The sequence below is a fragment of the Bacillus rossius genome, chromosome 6 (genome assembly GCF_032445375.1).
Source record: "Bacillus rossius redtenbacheri isolate Brsri chromosome 6, Brsri_v3, whole genome shotgun sequence".
NCBI classification, from domain to species: domain Eukaryota; kingdom Metazoa; phylum Arthropoda; class Insecta; order Phasmatodea; family Bacillidae; genus Bacillus; species Bacillus rossius.
Genome location: NC_086334.1, coordinates 68123648 through 68145407, shown reverse-complemented (window position 1 = coordinate 68145407; position 21760 = coordinate 68123648). Strand labels below are relative to the sequence as shown.

The 21760-nt window shown below is 32.7% G+C and overlaps 1 protein-coding gene and 1 long non-coding RNA gene across 3 annotated transcripts; both read left to right on the top strand.

Moving 5' to 3' along the window:
• Positions 1–3523: 3523 nt before the first annotated feature.
• LOC134533281 (uncharacterized) lies at positions 3524–6881 on the top strand. The gene is made up of 3 exons (XR_010075292.1): positions 3524–4200; positions 5600–5797; positions 6627–6881. It is a non-coding gene; the product is annotated as an uncharacterized LOC134533281 (long non-coding RNA).
• Positions 6882–6901: 20 nt separating this feature from the next.
• LOC134533279 (uncharacterized) lies at positions 6902–16997 on the top strand. 2 transcript variants are annotated; one of them, XM_063370732.1, is made up of 5 exons: positions 6902–6966; positions 7048–7385; positions 9676–9810; positions 13289–13364; positions 16394–16997. In XM_063370732.1, the coding sequence occupies exons 2-5, from the start codon at positions 7167–7169 to the stop codon at positions 16603–16605; spliced, it is 642 nt and encodes a 213-aa protein (XP_063226802.1). In that variant the 5' UTR covers positions 6902–6966; positions 7048–7166; the 3' UTR covers positions 16606–16997. The 2 variants fall into 2 exon arrangements, with proteins under 2 accessions (XP_063226802.1, XP_063226801.1); XM_063370731.1 differs by having other exon boundaries at positions 6935–7385.
• The last annotated feature ends 4763 nt before the right edge of the window (positions 16998–21760 follow it).

Genomic DNA, 21760 nt, shown 5'->3' with positions numbered 1-21760 from the left:
AAGAGTATGTAATCGTGCTAAAGTCTATACATTTAAATTAATCGCATTTTTTGTAGCCTTTGAAATGTTTTCCTTAATTTTTTGTATATAATTAATAAGTCAAGAGATATTTCGGTATGCCCAACCCTGAAAACCTCATGTTCGAAGGATTATAGGGGAAAATTATTTTTTTCATTGATAAATGATATACACATATTTATAAGTAATTAATTAAATAGACTACATACAAACTATTAAATTAAAACTATACATAACACGGTTAAGAACATACTTTTAGTTCATGCTTGTGTTTACATAAACATTGGCCTTAAAGTTTCATTAAACCATTAAGTAAATATTTATTATGTATAAGAATTTTATAAAAATAAACGATAGGCCTCCACATTGAAAAAACCATTACCCACGTGTTTAAACAAGCATTTCAGAGTGTTGCATCGGCAATAGCATATTATTATGTGTGTCACGCCTAAGAAATTGTGAGCTTATGCGGGAATAATTTTCGTAAAAATTTTAAATGTGTCATTTATTACGATTCTCGTGAAGGTGACAACTTATAGGCGCAAGAAATATTTTCATCTCCAAAGGGTATGACTGCAGTGGTAGAGAACAGTTATAGCATTATAGGCAATAGAGATTATAGAGTTACTTTATGGTACCGAATTCGTTTTCTCCGTCTGGACAACCAATAACAGGCAAACATACAAACAGACATTAGTTTTTATTATTGAAAATAACAAAAACATTATTGTGTGTGATTGGAATGAAATTGCGTTGGTAACTAGGTATTAGCCGTAGTGTAAATCCACCAATTTCGGATATCTTACCTGCGGAAATTGCTTAATATTTTCAGTATTATGAAAATAAATAATAAAACAAAAATTTTACATGCTACATACATATGTCGCTTATCTGGTCAGTATAATCTCATAATAATCGTAGGGATTTTAGATTTGTTTTAGTCCATATTTTTCGTATTTATGTCGTTATTTTAGGGCAAGGATACTTTACCAGTATTAAAAATTTTATTCACGGTTTCGGATGATAAGACTTTAATTCATATGTACACTTAAATGCCCAAATTTTCTTACTGTTTTATTGTAAAATACATGGTTCATGATAACTACTAAATACTGTTCATGGAATCAAGAAACAGATACACGTCGAGCAACGTATTGTAGTACTTATAAGACTTAAATTTAAATTACTTATTTACTAAATTAAAAAAAATTAAAACCTCAGATATTCACGTGTCTTTCCACTATATACAGATTACATTTTTTTACGCTTGATCGCAAATGCAAACTACCGATTAACCCAAAACTAACGTATATATCAGGCGTCTAACAGTCAGCACGCAGGAAATTAGCTGCCATGCAGATGTAGCTCGTATAATATTACGAAACGCGATGTGTGAAGAAAGGGCTGTTAAGAAATGACATAGAAGTCTAAGTTTGGTGCTGGACTAGCACGCAAAAAATAATACATTATAAACTATCAGAAATTAAATTCCACAATATATGCAGAAAATATTGAAATTTATTCATGTTAGTGGCTGGTTGGAACATGAAATTGCTCAGGAAAATAAACTTTCTTGAGCTTTTGCTGAAACACATCATTATTTTCGAAAACGTTTGAACCTTATCATAGTATTCCTTGAAACCAATTGAATTATCTCAAAAAAAAAAACATTCTTAGTTCTCTAAACGTTCTCATTTTTTGTTATAACTCTAAAAATCTCAAGGGTCATGTTAATAACCGTGTTTCTGATGAGAGAGGCTTTCGAAAAAACTAGGTACATTAAGAACAGATTAGGTTAATAAAAAACTACAATGCGCTTGGCGTCACGTGGAAAAAGGGCTCTCCCTGAGTAAGTTTTCACCGTTCTTCCGATTTATTAGTTGGGTATAACAAGTGTCGCAGTTCACACATGCTAACAAATTAAATGCAGTACACTGAGTTTTGCAAACTACCCTGAGTTCACTTTAACTCAACACCTTTCTATACGTAGTTTGTTTTGACAAAATAAAAAACAAATCAGTAACTTCATCAAGGTTACATGTCAAGTAAAGAAATGAAAATCGCCATGTAGCTAGCTTCCCGCCCTGAGGCAGGGTCTACAAGAATGAGATGAGGCTGACACTCAGTGGAGCCGGCTGCCCTACCCGAGGGACAGACCCGTCGTTCCGGCCAGCCTACATGTCAAGTACCGATCCCCAATAAATGTTTCTTTATTTAGTTGGCATCCGTGAAACTTTCGCGCCCTCATAGTCATATTTTATTACTACAGTCACTATCATAATTATGGGGGAATTACTCGCTATAATATAAAATGTTGTGGTCAAGTAGGCCTACTTGTGTGTTAAATGCCGAGTTGTATACCTGCGTGTGCATTATACTATAGACGCACAAAATATGGGCATAATATTGTAGGTACAACCGAATGAAGTAGCGCAACGGTTAAATTTTTTCAATTTTTTTGCTTCATTTAGCGCATTCAAGACGTGTACACGTTCTCTTTGCCATTACAATCCGATAAATACACAATACAAAAATTAAACAAAGAAACATAAAATTACATACAAGCAAGAACAATAAAAACTATTAAATTAATAATGAATGGCTAGTTAATGACATTTAAGTTTAATAATTTAAACCATATGAGCTCATCTATATTGCAAAAAAAAATTAATTTTTTTTGTAATATTTAAAATCACAAATTCTTACACACGTTTTTTCACTTCTGCGTTGGTTAAGTGGAAATTTATAACTGCGCAGGCAGTTTGGGTTGAGTATTCTAGTCGAGTTTGCACCAGAGAATTTAATGAATTTGACATAACATTGGTCACACACATGGTTAATTGAAGTTCATGATTTGATTTTGATCGAGGCCCACGACTGCGAATTGAGCTTCAAACATGTATATCTGATATAAATATTTAGAGAAGAACTTGTCTAAGTATTTGGTGTAGGTATAGCAATTAGTGTGCTTAGTTATCATGTATGGATTTAGTTGTAACCAATTCAGTTTTCCATAGTTAGATTTGAGTAATAACGTAATTATAGAATATATGAAAAACGAATGCAAATATTTTGAACCTTGCAGCCTTTTTTCAGATGGTTTATGTCATTTAGACTACGTGACAATAATCGATCAAATGTATAGTGACTGCACAAGTGTGTAGCTTTCACGCACATGACAATAAATTCATTAATAATTATATAGTGAACAGAATTACACGATTTCATTACAAACATCAGTCACAAAAGCCCTCCAGAGATATGTTTCCATACATCATAATCTTACATCTTTTAACAGAGTTTAAGAATACAATATTCGCATCTTCTGAAGTGGCCTATCCATGATTACACGCTGTTATTATTTAGAGATGAAGAAGTTATTGAAATTAATTGCTTTTTATTGAATTCAAATACGATTTTATATGACATCGCACACTCTAACTGCTTCAAATTTTCTATTCAGTTTCTAAATTTCATGTACGATGCTGTATGTACTAACGACAATGAGAAGTTGTAAGCATAAAGTTGTTGGTTTGTATAAGTTATTAGAGGCTTGCGATGTAGTTGAAGGGCACGAAATGGAAAGGACCTGTGATAGACCCTTGAGAATCGATGGCTTCAATAGCGTTCCATGGTGATCGGCGTTTATCACGCGTGGCTATTTACTTTTACTGTGTATAGGGTTTAATAGCAAGTAATTTTCCGAAATAAAAATTTGACCAGCGTGAAATAGTTGTATAGTAATGAACCAATGCAGAATAATAAGTGAAAAGCTTATGTGTTTTGTTTTATTATATGTGTTATTTTATCAGATTTCCGCTGGCAAAAGAAGTAGTAGGATTCCCATCGGCAGAAGAGCTGATGAGGCGTGCACGTAAAAGAATTGTACCACCCCAACCACAATCACTACAAGAGTTTGACGAGATGATGACGCTTGATCAGTGGAAAATTTGGGGGAAGTCTCTAAGTGGTGAACGGTTTTTTCTTAAAACCATTGTTTCCACCGATGGTGGGGTGGCCGCTTTATTTGTCTCACCACATTTCAAGGATTTGCTAGGTACAGAAAATTCTAACGTTCAGGCTGATGGCACTTTCAAGTCTGTGCCTCTTCATCCTAGAAGCGAACAACTATTTACCCTGCACGTGGTAGATACTGAAAGGCATGGAGGACTTCAAAATCAGGTATACTTTCCAGCGTAAATATGCACCTACCTAATTTTTGTATTAATTAAAAGTAATTTAATAACCTTTACATGTACTAAATTTCAATCATCAATTCTGCACTTGTGAGTTGTACTTCATAGAAAGGAAAATTACCGCAGACAGAGAAAATCTGTTAAACAGGTAAACACAAGGTATTGAAAATGTGTTTTTAAACCTGGAAATGCAGAACAAATTATTATATCTTAGTTACAAAACAGTATCAGCGGTTCTTCTTTCTATTTAATATAATGTCCCTAAACTGGTATGCATTGTAATCAAATATGTGTGTAATTTAAATTAATCTCATCTAATTTTATTAACAATTAATAAACGTAAATGACAAACTATTGTCTTTTAATTTTAAGTAAAATCTTGGTTGCATTTCATTTTCTCCTGATCAAAATAAAGATGCATTGTCCCCAGTTTGATCAAATAAATGCATTCGTCTTATTTTAAAGTGGCACACTTGGTTATGTAATTTTAATGATAATGATAATTGTATAGGAAAATATTTAGTCATTTCTGTATGTTATGCATGTTAATGTAATTTTGTCTTAGTAACAATTTTATACTAATATTCCTGTTATCTTGATAGACAGTAGTTCGATGACGCAGGAAAAAATGTTAGGACAAGAAAAACACGGGAAACTCTGGGAAATTGACTAATGTAAGAGTGTGGGAATCCTGAAATAGAGAGAAATACCAACAGAAGCACGATATTTCCATCATTAGCAGTATTCCTAAAATTAGTAAAACTTTAATATTTTACAAATATTACGAAAGGCCTAAGGTAACATGGAATCCAATATAACGGATATAAATTTTGTTTTATTTTCAGTATTTTGAGAGTAAAATATGATCTTAGTATATACGTAACAGCTGGAATAAATTAATGTCCAAGTTTTAAACATTCGTGTAGGTGAGCTGAATATCTGTGCATTTAATAAACTTTTCCATAAATACATCAATGACGCAAACGACACAAAATTTCACATGAGACGATGCCAATTAAATTTTTGGTAAAGTCAAATAAATTCAGGCTTTATATAACCTCATTTAATCTAGGCAAAATTAATTGACAAGGAACGACAGTTGTAAATAAAAAGCAAACCGTGAGAATTGCCTTTTCGTCACATCAATCGACTTATAGATATTCGTATGCTCAGACATTACATTGACATTATATGTATAACTCTATTGAATAAATATGGAACTATTTTCTGCATCATAAATGTTATTCATGAAACAATGTAAAATATTTAAAACAACCGGTTTCCTGCTAAAGAATTTATATGTAGGGAAACAACTTTTATCTTGTTTTTATAAACGAGTTATCATTAAGGGAGTATTTGTTTACTAATTTGATTTATTACTTCAGATATACCCTGCAGCTTACGCACTTATGACGAGAAGGACAACTGAAGCGTACGAAGCCGTTTTACGAGGTTTAATCGAAGAAGTGCCAACATTTAAGCCAGCAACTTTAATGAGCGACTTCGAACCCGCATTGCGCTCTGCCTTTCGACGTGTTTTTCCAAATGTATCAGTGAAAGGATGTTGGTTTCACTACGCCCAGGTAAAATACCATTCAATTATTTTAAATTTTAATAGCTGTGCTGTTTATCGTCATAAATCAATTAATGCATTGATTATGCAATCAAGGATAAAACTGGTGCAGAGCACTTAATAGCTAAAGCAAATTGGGATCGAATACTTGGTGGCATGGTTACAATACAATACACCACACTTTATGCATGCAATTCTAAGAAGTAGAATGTTAGGGCCAATGCAGTATTATTATTATTATTAATAATGATTTAAGTTTTCAGAGGTGTCACATTTATGTAACATAGGATCTGAAATTTAACTCCAACTCACGACTAAATATAATAATAGTTCTTGACCACTCAGCCAGTAACAAAATATATTGGAGGTCCTATTGTTTAAAGCTGTTGTCACAGTACTTTCATATGGCTGCTTGGAAAAAAAGGTGAGGTTCATTTTAGTTTTATTTTATGGATCAATTGTGTATAGTCTGTCATTGCAAATGCAAAGAATTTTTCTCTACAATACCTTTACTGTAAAAGTGAAGTCTTTTTAAAATTAAATAACAGGCATAAATATCCGTTATAAAAATATTAAATTGCAGCTGCTGCAGCTTCAGTAATCGTTTTAAGAAGCATAAATCTATTTACATGAAATTTAAAACTGACAGCACTTGAAATTGGTCTGCTTTCTAGCTTGGAAACTTTGAAGATACATTTAATTTTTTTTTGTCTCTGAAATTTAAGCTTTTATGTTTGTGTTGATGTGTGTAGGCTATAAGTGTGCATGTGTAATATTGTACTGAATGACTTTCTACCCTAAGAGCCAGATGGTTGGACACACATTCTGTATGTTCAAAGGCAATTTTTCGACGCGCGCAACAACTGGGAATGGCGAGAACCATCCGCTCTGAAACTGGAGAAACGGCTTTGAAGATGCTTATGGCCTTACCGTTACTACCCACAGACAAAATTATATCTGGAGTACAAACAGTGGAAGAATATTTGCTGCAGGAAAACATGATGGTTACGTTTCAAAGACTCACACAATACATAAGAGATTTTTGGATTGGTGTGGTGACGCCAAGTGTTTTGTCTGTAAATGGCCTCGAGTGGAGGACCAACAATGACGTTGAGTCTTTTTACAGAAAGTTGCTTAAAGCTGTAGGTGGGCCCAGACCGGAATTTTGGCATTTCATCAGTAAGTAAATTTATTTTCATAGTAAATATGTTAAGAATGTTATAATATTTTCCTCGTTTGTTAATAACTATGTTTTTTCAGCCGCTCTTAGAAAACAAGACAGTTCGTTCCATACTACAAGGCGAAACGTAGAGAGGCAGGTGGCAGCCCAGAGAACGCGGCGTCGATCGTATGTGCGGCAGGACGAAAACATTCAGCAAATGCAGGGGGAGCTGTCTGAAGAATCAATTTCTATTAAAAGATTCCTCCAACGAGCATCCTGGACTGTGAGTTCGTTAGCAGAACGACTTCTACGAACATCTTTGGTGGCAGCTGTAATGGACGATGAAGTTACAGCTGAAGACGAATTCCAAGATGACACACCACCAGAACATCTTCCTGACATACTGTTTGATGGAGAGGTTACCATCACAGATGAGGTGAGTTAATTAAACATTTAAATACATATTTAGAACAAAGATAAAACTTCATTATTAGAATACATAATTCCCTAGTTTATATAGTAACAAAGCTTTACGCATTTTATAAGTGAAATGTTTTATTGGTAAACCGTATAACAAGATAAAGGAAAATCTGCGGAAAATTGTTACATCCGTATTACCAAATGTACTGAAATAATTTAAAATAGAGTCTTTTACTTTTTTAATAACACAATGGCAACTTAATTTCTTTTGTGATGAATCATGAAATAACTATAAATTTAGAAAAAAAGGGCTATATATAATATTTTGTAATGGAGTATTTCTCACCAGTTTGATTGAAACATAATTTTATTTGCGCGTTAATTTGAAGTCGGCAATTCCATGTATAAATATTTGCAATATTTAAATCAAACATTATATAACTTTAAATAACATTAGTTTATAAAAATATTAAAATAATTTAAGCAAACTTTAATGCCATGTTATTAATATCATGGCTTTACATTCATTGGTAGATTTTCAGGCATGCTAACACATTCCAATAATTCATAGTTTATTATATCTTAAGTTTATGTCGTCTCTAATGACGTTGTGGTCTGCTAGTTGTCTACTACAACTAAATTCTGAAAATTCTCACGTTCATAGTCGATTACCAAAATTCTTTGTATCACACTTCACAAAGATGTGACGTTGACCGGGGCTTTCCCCCAATGACCCTGACCGTCCTGACTCAGTTTCCCCCCCCCCCCCCCCCGCGTTTGTAGAGCCGCAGTGCGTGGGCATGTGAGAGTTCAAACAGTGCGCCACGACCCCGGAAGACACCCGTTTGTGCAGTGCAATATTCCCAGTTCCAATTTAGTAGGAATTAAAATGAAATATATATTTTTCTTTTCATCAAGTGTATGTGGTTTCAGCAGACTGACTTGAAGTCCCCTGTTGTAATGTGATTTGAGTGAAATGTTTTCACTTGACAAAGCCGGAACCGGAAAAACGAGCGGATTCGAACTTGACCGAAGAAGGAATTATTTCAAACTTTACTTATTAATGAATCCTATTTTATAATCAGTAACGAAAGCTTTGGAGGACGTGCTTTATATATGTACGTGTCTGTGTTTTTATCAATAACGCATGGTATGAATTCGATAATCATAACGGTTTACTTATTCGGCGCAAAGACGCCTCGGTGAGAGCCCTCTGCCAGCTTAGTCTGACGTCATCACCGGCCGAGGTATGACGCACCGGAGACTTCATACGTTGCCGTCACTGAGCCAGTAGTTATGTATTTTATTTTAATTGTTCTAATTCACTTTCTTAATACCATAGAGTCCTACCTATGGCGGTATTCATTAATTAAGAAAACGAATCCTTGATTCTTGTGAGCTTTGATATAAAGTATTATAAATATTTTAGCTTGTGGCATTCAGATACCAATTATTTTTATTTATTTCATTTCATAAATTTTAATGTGCACTTAAACAAAATATAATCATATAGAATTCCTGACAGAGTGTCATTGCGCTGTTAGGCGAGGGTATAATCAGGGTATAAACAGAACAAGAATACGCCAGAAATTAAGGAGCCCGCCTCGTCAGGGCGTATATGTGTTGGTGAGGTGAGATGATAAGCGTGACTCTCGCTGGTGTTACTAGCGCGGTGTCGAAGCGATGACCATTACACTAAATGGCGACTAAATGTAGATAAAGGTGGAAGTGGAATGCAAGGCCGTTAAGTTGTCTCAACAATATTAACGGGCGTTTCATGACAAAAAACTACTCTGGAAACACGTATTTTAGCCGTTTTCACTCTCCTAAAAATACAGTTTAAAAACGAAATACAGAAACAGAACGACTTTTCCGCCCTCACCGCATTCTTATATGCTTTCCGTAAACAAAGACCAATCGGATATATTGAGTAGTTTTCAAATCGCGTTTGTTCTACTGAAGCTCTGCACACCGTATGTGTGCCTTGTGTGCCTCGGTAGGCGGCGCCCTTGATAGCCTCAACTGAAGTTAGATGCAGTGCCTTGAGTAAATACATTTGTATTCTATGTTTCATACCCAATTTTTTTTTTTTTTTAGCTAGACCAGTATGAAATTCGTATTTTGCTCAATTTCTCTTTAATTAAACACTCTATGTATACAAATAATAAAAAAAAACCAGCATTAATGTTTGTTGCTTTCCTTAAATACCCATGTTTTCATGTTTTGTATGCATCATATTCAAATTTATTTTTTATAATTGGTGTTAAAAAATTCAAAACATTTATTTGGTTATTGCATTGTTACAGACCACAAGCACATCCAGCTTGGTGGAAGAGAGGACACCAAATATTGGAAGAAGATATCGGCATCGTGAACCTCCATATCAGAGACCAAGAAACACGAATGAAGAAGCTGGAAGTTCGTTTGAATCAATTTTAGAGGTATACAGTCAAACAGTACTAACGAAATCATAATAGTGATTTCTAATAGTATAATATTAAATTGTTTCTGTATATTTTAATGCTTTGTATTCAATACTGGTAGATGTTTCTATTGTCCTCTGTGGATGATTTGATAGTGCACTACGAGTAGCATGATATGTCACAATTAAATTGGCTGGTCATAGCAGATAATTAAAATAAAAATCTGTTAATAAAAGGGTGAACTCACGAGCACGTAATTTTGCTAAGTTGGGTTTCAGGAGCGGATAATTATTTTAAGGATGAAAAATGTAAAATTAATAATGAATGTCATCCTTATTTTTAATGTTACATCAAAGTGAAACCACTGAATTCTACCGATGCGATGTGTAAAATTGTTTGTTAGCATGCGAATCATAGGACTGAAATATTTTTATAGCGTATAAGAAACAATTACAAATAAAATATTAAATGACTTTACTAACCTCCAACACAGAATGAGTTATAATTCGACTGATAAATTTTAGCTGTTAGTACAAAACTCATCCCTGCGTTGTAGTAAAATCATTTATTTTAAATATTTGAGCGTAACAACATTCTTATGTAGCCTACATAATTCTAACACAACCTATAACAAGGCGTTATGTTTATTTTTAAAAACAAATTCAAGATTATATCAAAATTTTTATTGAAATTTTTCTCTCTTAAAATTTTATTAACACGTACAGAAAACTACGTGTGATTAAATAACATGTGAAAAAAATTATGCCTACATACCGCAAATAACATTTCAATTATTTAGATCGTTACTCTTGAACAAAGTCTAATAACTGTTTTATGAAGTTTAGCTGTAACTTACTTCTGATTAAGCCACACAAATGACACGTCATCACAGTTGGAAAGTAAAGGCCTATTTCTGGTCTCAAATCAGCTTACAGAGCAAGGTGGCACAAATGTAACATATTGGATTAAAATTCTAAAGATCTCGGGATAAATTCCTGTTATGTCCATCCGATTTTGGTATCCCATGGTTTCAATAGATTAGATACTTGAGGCAGAATATGCAAAGTAATCTCATAATAGAATATGGCCAATTTTCTCCCCAGTTTCCATGGCCTGTATATTGTTTGTCCTAATAACATTGCCGAACGAGAAGTAAGAACATAATTAAAATTATTTTAGGATCATTATTTTGCATAAAACCAGGGTAAATTAACTATAAAAAATCAGATTTGTGGGAAAGTAGCTTTAATAAATTAATCTCAGCTGTCGATAGGGACGCTTTAGTTCATAGAGTTCTAACTGCAATATTTCGACAGCTTGACAGAAGAAGCTGTTGAATGTTCGATTTTAAAATAATTACTAAGTTGACATTTTCTGTATGAGAAAATTGTAGGAAATTCCTTATTTGCATATTAGAAAGTGAATAAAGTAATTCCGTATATGACATATATAGAAAATCAAAGATGTTTTATTGGGAAATCACAATAAAACCATTTTTGGTGAAATATAACTTTATTCCGTGCATCTTAAATTTCAAGAAATTAACTTGTTGGGTAGTACCTATTTTTGAGAGAATGCTATAAATTTAAAAACTATTGTTTTATTAATCCATTTTCAAGATCTGTTTAGATTACATTCACACAGGAAAGGAAATATTTAATGCAATAAACAGTTTAGAAACTCTTTCAAGCAATTTTCGTGTGCAATAAACAAATAAAAAGGTAATTAAATATTTTTCCCAAAAAGGTAAATTATTTTTGCATGTTAAAGAATGAATCACTGGTTGGTTACTTCAGCAAAGGAAGTGTGCAATTTGAAGAATTAAGAACACATTTTACACTCAGTAATACAATATACATCGGGAACATTACAACTATTCAGCTTTGAAATTGCTAAAAAATATAGTGTAACCCTTCATTACTATCCATCTTTAATTACCCTTTTAATTTTTTTTCGCCATTTGAATTTACTTTTGAATTGGCAGTATTTTGATACATATTTGATTTTTTTACTGTATTGTTATTATTGGTATAACACTGTATAGGGTAATCTTATTTTGATTGAAAGCACGGTTTACAATTTTTAATTTATAACCCTGGAAAAAATTAAACAAAAGTAATTGCACATAACTAAAAAAAATCATTTTTTGAAAATGTTACCACACAGTAATTAAAACATGAACGTGCTAATAAATTTAATATTCTGCAATCACCTTAGAAATAAATGTAATTGTATTCGCTGGCTGGGACGATATTTCATTATTTTTAAATTATGTCCTTTCTTTGGAAATGAATAACTATTAACTGATCTCTATGATGTTATTCAAACAGTATTAATTTATTTGTTGCTATATCATTGGGTTTTATGCAATAAAAAGTTGGAGGATTTGAAGCAAATTAATCCAATTTAACAGATTATGACGGGAAATTCATGATGGTACTATCTATTTCAACTCAATTACCTGTGTTTGCTTGTTGCTTAATGCTCGTCGTATTAAAATATGCCATGGGTGATATAAAATCAAAGGGAGTTGAATGATTGAAAATAGAACTTACGCATAGAGTCGTACTAGATTAATTTTTTTTAATAATTGGTCTTATATTTTTTAACAAACCCAAATAATAAAATAAATGCATTGCTGCATATTTACCAAAAACCAACTTTATGATCTCGTAGGTAATTTTATTTTGTGAACTTTATAAATCCATGGTTGACATACTTAAAACTATTAATTGATAAATTGCTTGCTGCTTATTAAAAATTGTTGCTATAATGAAGTACAAAGAAAACTACAGCTGGAACGAGCAAGCATTATTTATGTATTTTATCCACAACTTAACGCTAAACTGACTGTCACTCATTGCGAAATCAGCCATAATTATTTTATTTTTTGCATTAGGTGACATGATTTATTTATTGAAGCTTAATTTTAAACCAATCACTACTTTAGATTAAAAACTTGTTTTTTCGGGATTAAATACTGAATTGTGGGGAGCTTTGAGCTATTAGGCTCTATTTGTAAATTAACCGTGTCTTATTGGTTACTCAGACTCTAGTGAATAAAGGACAACTAGATTACTTCTTTACAAATTGCCATTAATGTTTTGGAATACAAGATCTTGTAATTTATAAAATATGCAATGATCATGCGTACGCCACAATGGCTTTACAAGAAGCGTCATCCATTTCAATAAAAAAAAAGTGTTAACACCAAATACTTCTTATTTAATAGGCCATAGCATTAACGGATACAAAATTTTAAATCTACCTTGATTTATTCCGATTGAAATTATTGTAATTTTTTGTATTGTAAAAAATATTTCATAGTATCTTTCAATGTACATGTCTGTCGTATCTTGACGTTTATTTAACTGCTTTCACTCAACGTGTAAGCACAGGGGGGAGTTTATATGGATTTTAAAAGGGTATATCTTGTGAGAAAAGTGCGGTCACTATCATTTAATGTTTAAAATGTATGGCTTTGTTCTCAATGAAGGTGTCTCTTCAAGAAAATGGAATGGATCAAGAAGTTTCAGAACGAGTTGAACAACCTTTATCTGAAGTAACTACAAGTTAGTACATTTGTATTTTCTATACAATGATATCAATTCAGTCACGTATGATTTTATGTAAGTAAACTGCAGTGTTAATTACTGCTAAATTCTTAAACTATGACAAAATGCATGAGTGTGAATCATGTTAGTAGGCTATAAGTAAGTGAGGTCCTCATCGAGTATTATAACGCACCCTATGATGAACTGCACCAACAATAATGATATCTTTTATACGGTTAATAAAAATTAAGCTTCCTAAAGGGATTAGATGGAACAATTATTTGGCCAGCGAGATAATTCGCAACGTCCGTGGATACCAACGATATATTGGTCGAGTATAAAACTTGCTTACTACCTAAAACATGTTCAGACATAATAAATTTATTTTTACAAGTGTTTGCATGGAGCTAAGGGGATGGCATTTTTCGCGAATAGATCTGAACACCTGTTAGACTGCAAGAAGGTATACCCGCGCAAGCTGTTTCTTCCTTGTGATTTGCGGTCGTCTGCAAGAGAAGACGTTGCTTTATTTGACCGGGCCACTCAAGACGCGTTTGCTTCCGTCACTGAATTACTGTCATTGATTGTATTGTAACAATCGACAAAATAAACTCATCCAATCACGACACACAGGCAATGCTATAGTGTTTTAACTTTCAACTAGTCTCTGAATTTTTCGCGAAATATGCATGCCCCTAAGCTTGGCTTATTGTGTACCTAAGTAAAACATGTGTAATTATTTACCCTTAAGATTGTGATGTTACAGATTTATGATAACAACTCTGTATGAAGTTAGGTTAACACAATTCAATCTTCTAAATCAGATATGTTGCCACACGTTTCTATTTACGTGTGCAGAGAATTTGATGTAGAGTATAACTTATCAAAGCTATTATAATTTATTTAAATTTTTGAGCAGAATTTATGGGATACAGAAGTTGTTTAGTTTAAAAAAAAATTTAAATACCTAAACCAGTTTATAATACACGTATCTGCTTGTTATGGTCATTAAAAGAAATTACTCACTCTGAGTAAGATGAACAGCAAGTTGCACGAAGGCACCTTTTAAGATCTCAAATGACCCATTGACGCACCAACATCCAAATATTGGCAAATAAACAATTTCATAAGATTGAACTCAACTAGTAGAATAAAACATTAGTACAAAATAAATTTACTGCCCGCTCGGTTGATATTTCTTTGCGAGTATTTAATATTACTTAGACAATTAATTATTTTCTTTATTTTCCAGTATATTTAAAATTTTGAGGTGATGTTTGAAGAAAGATTACATGAATTCATGACGATAGTGTGACTTTCGAAAAAATTTTTTCCAAATAAATTCGTTATATAGTCTCCATACCCAATACCATGCCAGGAATATATACATAAAATAAAGAGGTGATAAATCTCTGTCCATTTCGTTAATGGGTAAAATCGGACCAGTGAGGAAGAAAGCAACAATAACTTCTAAACTTTTAAGAAATTGGATTTCATTTTAAGTAATTATTCCTTCTTAATATAATACCAAAAAATTTAGTTTCTAAAGTTTTTTTTATAACACCAAACATTAGCTCTATAGGTGAAAAAATAGGGGTTGATGGACTGGAGAATTTATAACTTTTTAGGTCCATTTTCACATCTGTTAAGTTTTATTAACTTTCGTAAATTCATCTAAAAATAATATGAAACAGGTTTTATACAACCACCCCTTACTATAACGAGAGACTTAACTAAGATCGTAAAAACCAAACATGCATGGCTCTTATAAGAAACAATATTGAGGCCATAAAAAATGTTTTAGATATTGTTAAATATTACCATTATCTTTTTTCTGAGATATTTTTGATAGCAGCAACCTTAAGTGCAACATGATAATAAATTGTTTTAATACATAATTATGGAAGTAAATGCGTATTTTATTTTCACAGGAGTTTTCGCTAGCGGCGCAGCACAAAGTTTTCAGAATGCTCCAGATTTCCCTAGAATATTCTTCAAGATTCTATAAAGATCCGTGTAACGAAGTATGACATTTAAAATCTACCTGAGCGTGCAGCTGAGCCAGAAATAATTTTTAACCAGCAGGGCTAATATTTGCATGTATTGTTAAATAGGCGTATATACATTTCATAACTAGAGACCCGGAAAATTCGCGGGTTCAATGACCTCCAGGATAGAATCCAATGTCCTCTACACACTCGGGCAAATGCCAATTGTTCGTTGGCTGCTGACTTGTGAGTCGTCTCGACTGGGTGGCCTGTTAATCGACACTTCTATGAGTGAGGGTCTCTAATTGACCCTCAGTCCTCCAGATTAACAGTGAACCAATGACAGAAGCAGCACTAAGGTATATCTATTGGAATTTTAGCATAACACGAAATGAACCCGCGCATTTTCCGGGTCTCTATTCATAACATAATATTTCAATGTTTAAAATTTCTATATGTTTATGAATGTACGTGTAAAGAGTTTATAGTACATACAATTTTCTAAGACTAATATTTAAATATAATTTTATACTCGAACCAGTTTCAAAAACTCATAATAGTAGTCGATAGTCATGAATATTAGTTATCAGCACCCACTATGCAAATCATGCATCTTCATTTTAATATAAGACACCGTATTTCGAAATAATTAGCTATAGGGAAGTACAATATTAAATTAAAATAATACTCATTTAATTTATTGCTATTGAGAAAAAAGTTGTGTTAATGAAGCGAAATGAATTGGAATGAATAATATAATTGTGTCACTACTCTAATATTTAGCCTAGGCTATATATATGCATATAAACTTTCTCCGCCTAATAAAACAGTGTTTTCTGGGAGTTAATGTTAATATCGCAGTAATAAAAACGCCTTAAAAGAGGTTTGGCCAACAGCCATATTGAGCAAATTTAAATTGTCTCTTTTCAAAAGCTAAAAAATACCTTCAAACGTCAATATGTATACTATAACAATTTAATTTGTTTTAGAATGTATTTTCATGAAATAGAACATGCAAAGTAACAACACACTGACACTAATGCATCAATATTTTTCCAGGGTTGTGCATGATTTGCAACATCGGCGAGCCAACTAACATCATTGTCCCTTGTCACCATCAAGGCTTGTGTGACGAGTGTGTGGCTGAGCTTAGGAGGAGAATGACTTTACCACCTGAAGAAGACGAACTGGGGGCATTGAATATAGAATATTCACTGTGCCCCTACTGCCGTACTCAAATACACGACTTTTTACGAATCCACATTGTGTGAAACTGTAAATAACGTAAATTTTTTTTTTTCGTTTAGATTTAACCACCATTCTGTACATCACTTACCCAAACATAGTATATTTCTTGTAAAGTTCTTAACTGCCGTAAGTGTGTCTTAGGCCAGTTTTTTGATTGATACAACGGTAAATAATTAATTTCAATGGTGTTAAATTATGAGATTATTAAACATTATACAACTTACAAGTTTTAGAATCATTAGAAACTTAGGTATTTGTTTATATGAGTTTCAGAAAACGGCACCTTAAGATAATATAAGCTTCTTCTTAAAATTTGATTTATTTATTGACTTCTACATTTTGCCGACGAAGAAACCAAACCCAGAAATTAACAACAAATAAAAAGCCCATGGAAAAATCCCATCATTTGACAAGATTTATTTTGGAATTCAAAGTTACGTTACTCCAAATACGTTCAAATATGTTTCAATTTACCAACGTCACTTGACACGGTACTGTTCTTTTTATCCCTAGCTGAACGCAGTGAATGAATGCAAACCCGAATTCTGGCATAACATAACGATCTCGACTAATCGAAATTAGTCACTGGTGCGCTGAAAAGAAGCCAGTAGTTGAAGTAAGCATACATCAAAGATATAGTATGAATGGATTATCAATAAACAATTCTGATAGAAAAATCTTGGGTTTGTAATTATGTTTACTAGCCTTTTATTTTGTTAGGCGAATGTTGTTATATTGGAAAATTTTACATTTAAAAAAACCACTACCCAAAGATTTATGACTAATCGAGGTAACTGTTGCAAAAACAGCGTCTGTGGTAGGAATGTCACACACACACACATATATAATATTATTTCTCAGGTAATAATGTGCGAAGCTTGATCCATTATACCCCTATAATCAGCGAGACGCTGAGACACCTTGACCAGCATCCACAATAATATATTATAAGTTTAAAGTGTGAAGAACGACTTCGTTAAAAAACATCCTTTAGTCTTTTAGGTTAAAAGTGATACATGCAGTATATTTTTGTAATAAAATACTTTTTTATCATTTTGAAACATAAAAAGGTTAAACGAGAAAGGAATCCAACACAAAAATTTATTTTTTTATTAAAAAAAAATTTTTTCCGTTTCTTTTCACATGCAGTTTATTAACACTTTTTTAGTTAATTTAATATAAATGGCTGAATGGGCTGCAAACGAGTCGAATTTAAAGTTAAAAAATTTTCAGGGTTGTTCGCGGGCTCGTTACATTCCCGGGCTTCTGTTAGCACAGTTTTATGATTCTAAGTGTCTATCCCGTCTCGGTCAGGAGAGTTGTCACTCGATGGGGTGTATACGCTACTATTATTGCAAACTAACAATTTCCCCCCCCCTTGTTTTTTTTAACCAAAATACGTGTCATTCACATTCATAGCTGATTATTTTACTTGAAGAAAACTGTAATTTCACTTTCAATATCCAGCAAATTTTATTCATGTAACGTTTACTTAATGATAAACGTGCAAACCAAAAATTGTTACATAATCGAAATGGTGACAATTTAATCATTCAATTCAAGTTCGTCAAATATAGTCTGTCCTGTAATGTGGATTCTATTAATCGGGAGACCTCGGCAAATAGTTTTGTTCAAATACAAACATCTATGATGAAATTTGTCGTACAAGTGTGTATGAATGTATCAGTTGATTATTAAAGAAACTACTTAAAAAACATTTTCAGAAATATTTTGTACTTATAGACACCAATTTTTAAGAAGCCGTTTAAAATGCGTTATATATGATGAATATTTGAGTAAATATATCGCGATTATTAAAACCATTAGTGTCGAAAAACGAATATGTTAACATCCGCAACAAAAAATATGTTAACCCGACATTCTTAGTTTAACATTCGTAACAAACACCATATTTTAATTAAATGTGTAAGTTTATTACATACACTTTAAATGAGCGTATAAACATCTCTGTAACTTAAACTATAGTGGCTAATTTCTGGAACATAAGATGGGAATTTATGGGCTATGCTCCTTGATCAGGTACAAGTTCAGTTCCCGGCTGTTATGAATCAGGCTGAAACCGTTCCTGGCCCTTTAAACATGAATATGCTTTGTGCGCAACTTTAATTTTACATTAGTTTTAAACCTTATTTTCCATATTCCTATTTGAACTAAATTGTTATTCCCTCTGTTTAAAGAAAAACCATTGCTGAAAAGGAAATTTAGTTAGGAATAGTAAATAACTTAGATAATTTCTGTGGAGTTTTTTTTTGCAACGGTTATGTATTTAAGATTTACGGTTTTCATGAACTAGCAAAAGAGTTCCTGGTCCATGCATCGGTAGCATTGATGTCACAATTCCCACGTGTAATCGCATTTGTGCATGTATTAACGAATTTGGTTTTGCTTTAAAAATGTCAGTGTTTTTTACTATGGTTATATTTTGTTATGATGAAAAATCTTTTTAGAATAGTTACAACATTTTTATCAAAATGGAAGTGTTTTGTGTTAAAAATGTATATAAAGAATAATATTGGGTTTTTGCAGTCAATCGTGTGCATAGTGTGGTATACAAACATATTTCGTGGTTAAGGTTATTAAAAGAGTCCATCAAATGAAAAAAATCTTTTTTTTGTGAAAATTTGTTGTTTTGGTTCAATGGGTACTTTCTGTTTGTGTTCATAGCTAATTACTGACTGATATTTTGTTTATTTGTGTTTAAATATTAATATTTTCTTCTATAATATAATTATATTCTATGCTAATGTGTGTATTTATTTTGTAATTTTTTTAAATATAAAAAGAAAAATTTACTTATATATGTTACTTTGTCTTGTTTTTTAAACTGTAGAATATATAAATATTTAAATAATTTGTTTTTTACTATACCAATTTTTTTTATATATGTTGTGTTTAAATGCATCATACAATAATTGTAATAAATCTATTTCAACACTAATGTTTTATGCTTAACTCTTTGACGCCAAACTGGTGATTTGTAAGTTACATCATAAGGTTTTTTTTAGAAAAACTTCAAATATTATGCGTTTTAATAAATAAAAATCTAAATTAAAAATGTATTTTGGAAAAAATTATTTAATCCCGCCCTTTGATTAATTTTTGTGACCAGCCGCTACGAGTGCTATTTGAGTGTTTTAAACACCGTAGTTGCAAATCCATAGATTAGTTTTGTCTTAAATTTCATATTACCACATTTTATAAATAAAAAAGTTTTTCTGATTGGTTATAAAAAAGAGGATCTATTATTTATATATAGCCTTTCTGTCAAGACGCATGGCTACGTTTCCCTATACGTTTAAATGGCTATCTGTTAATAATTATAGCTACTCTCGTAATCTTACGGAAAATGATGTAGGCCTATGATGTAAATAAGGTTGTTTCGAAATTAAATTTTAACAGTCATATTTGAATGTTAATTTGGTAAGCGTATTCACGTGGCCTCTGTTCTTGCAGTACCACTTCTTATTGAGTTCTGCTATGTGCGCCTTGTCCGGAACACTAACAGAAGGGATGGGGAATATTTAATTTTGTCTCATGTAGCGGTCGCGACTGTATCTGTAAGTCGCAAGGCCAGGCCACAACCCGCGATAGCGAAAATACCACGTCACGTCACGTCACTAGAGCAACACTAGAGCAACAGCATGTCGTGGGCCGCATGTACCCGCAGCAAGTCGTCGTCTGTGGAGCAGCAACTCGCGACACGCCCAGCGCTGCTTGTCCAGCGTCACACTAGTACTTCCTCAGCGCGACGCGCGACACGAGCGTGGCCAGTTACTTTTCGAAATAACATGTGAATTCAACCTAAATGATATCGCCTATCGCGAAATAACGAACAAAGCAAGAAATCACTATTTCATCGCACCGAAGTAGGGCACTGCCCAGTTTCTGTATGTTCAACATTACTATATAAATGTGCAAAATATATTTTTAAAGTTTCCATTAAAAATATATATTTTTAAAAAATGTCTGGAATATAAAGAAATTTTTCTTAATTTCAGAAAATAACTTCTATAAAATGAAGGCAATGAAATATAAGCTATTTTGGTTTCTCTGAGATTACATCAATTCAAAGTTTGTTTAAATTAATGTCATACTATAAATATTAATAAAACTTTAAAACGAGATTAAAATAACTTAATAAACTAGTATTTCATTAAAAACCAAACAAAATCATTGTTCTTCCAGTTCCATGCACGAAAACCCGTAAATAAATAATATTTGCGTTAAAAATATCACATCCTCATACATTACAGATTTGGTCATGCGACTTTGCCGCCACTAACTACCAGTGTACTTCGAATACATATTTCATTTTTCCCGTAATAACAATAAGCCTTCATAGTTGAACCGTCGCCCGGCGAAATGCAACTACCGATCCCTTATGATGCCTTATCTTTATGGCTTTATGGCATTACGTCATTACGTAAGACGCCTTAATGCGGCCGTCATAAGTTAATACTGTTACGACTCGCTGTGGGACATAAAGGGTTCGTAAGGATAGCCCAATTAATTTTCCACTATCTTTATTTAAAAACTGCTCTTTACACTCTTATTTACATTCTTTTTTGTGCTGGTATCGGGATGTAGACTGCTATCAAATTATGAAATGACAATATAATAAGGGACTCCGAAACATAAATTTCAATTTCAAGTACGTCGTAGGTTGTGTTAAAATCTTGGACCCCTCTCGACATAAATATGATGCGTTGCTAATTAAGGCCACAGACAATACAGAGTATTCTCAAGAAAACTATTAGTTAATTCATTGGCAAATAACCCCTTCTTCCACTCTCCAACTTGCTTTTGGCAATGAATCAGTCATTCAGTATTATCTGAAGTCGAATAAATGTTTGGGTGCAAGCACTATTACTTAAAATGGTTGTCCCAATCACATCATACAGTGGTTACTTTTAGAATGAAGTAAATAGAAAAAGCAAAACGTCCGTAGTAGGTAAGTTACAACATTTTTCCTATGGCAATGGTAACTTAAAAGTCTGTTGATAAAATACACTACAATCTTAGGTGATGGAAGAGAAATACCACGAGAGGTAGAGAGAAAGAGAGAGAGAGTTAAATGTGTGATTCAGACGTAACACTGACAGAGTGGATATCTGGACAGCCAACAGAGAGCCGCATTTTTGGCCGCACGAGTCACGC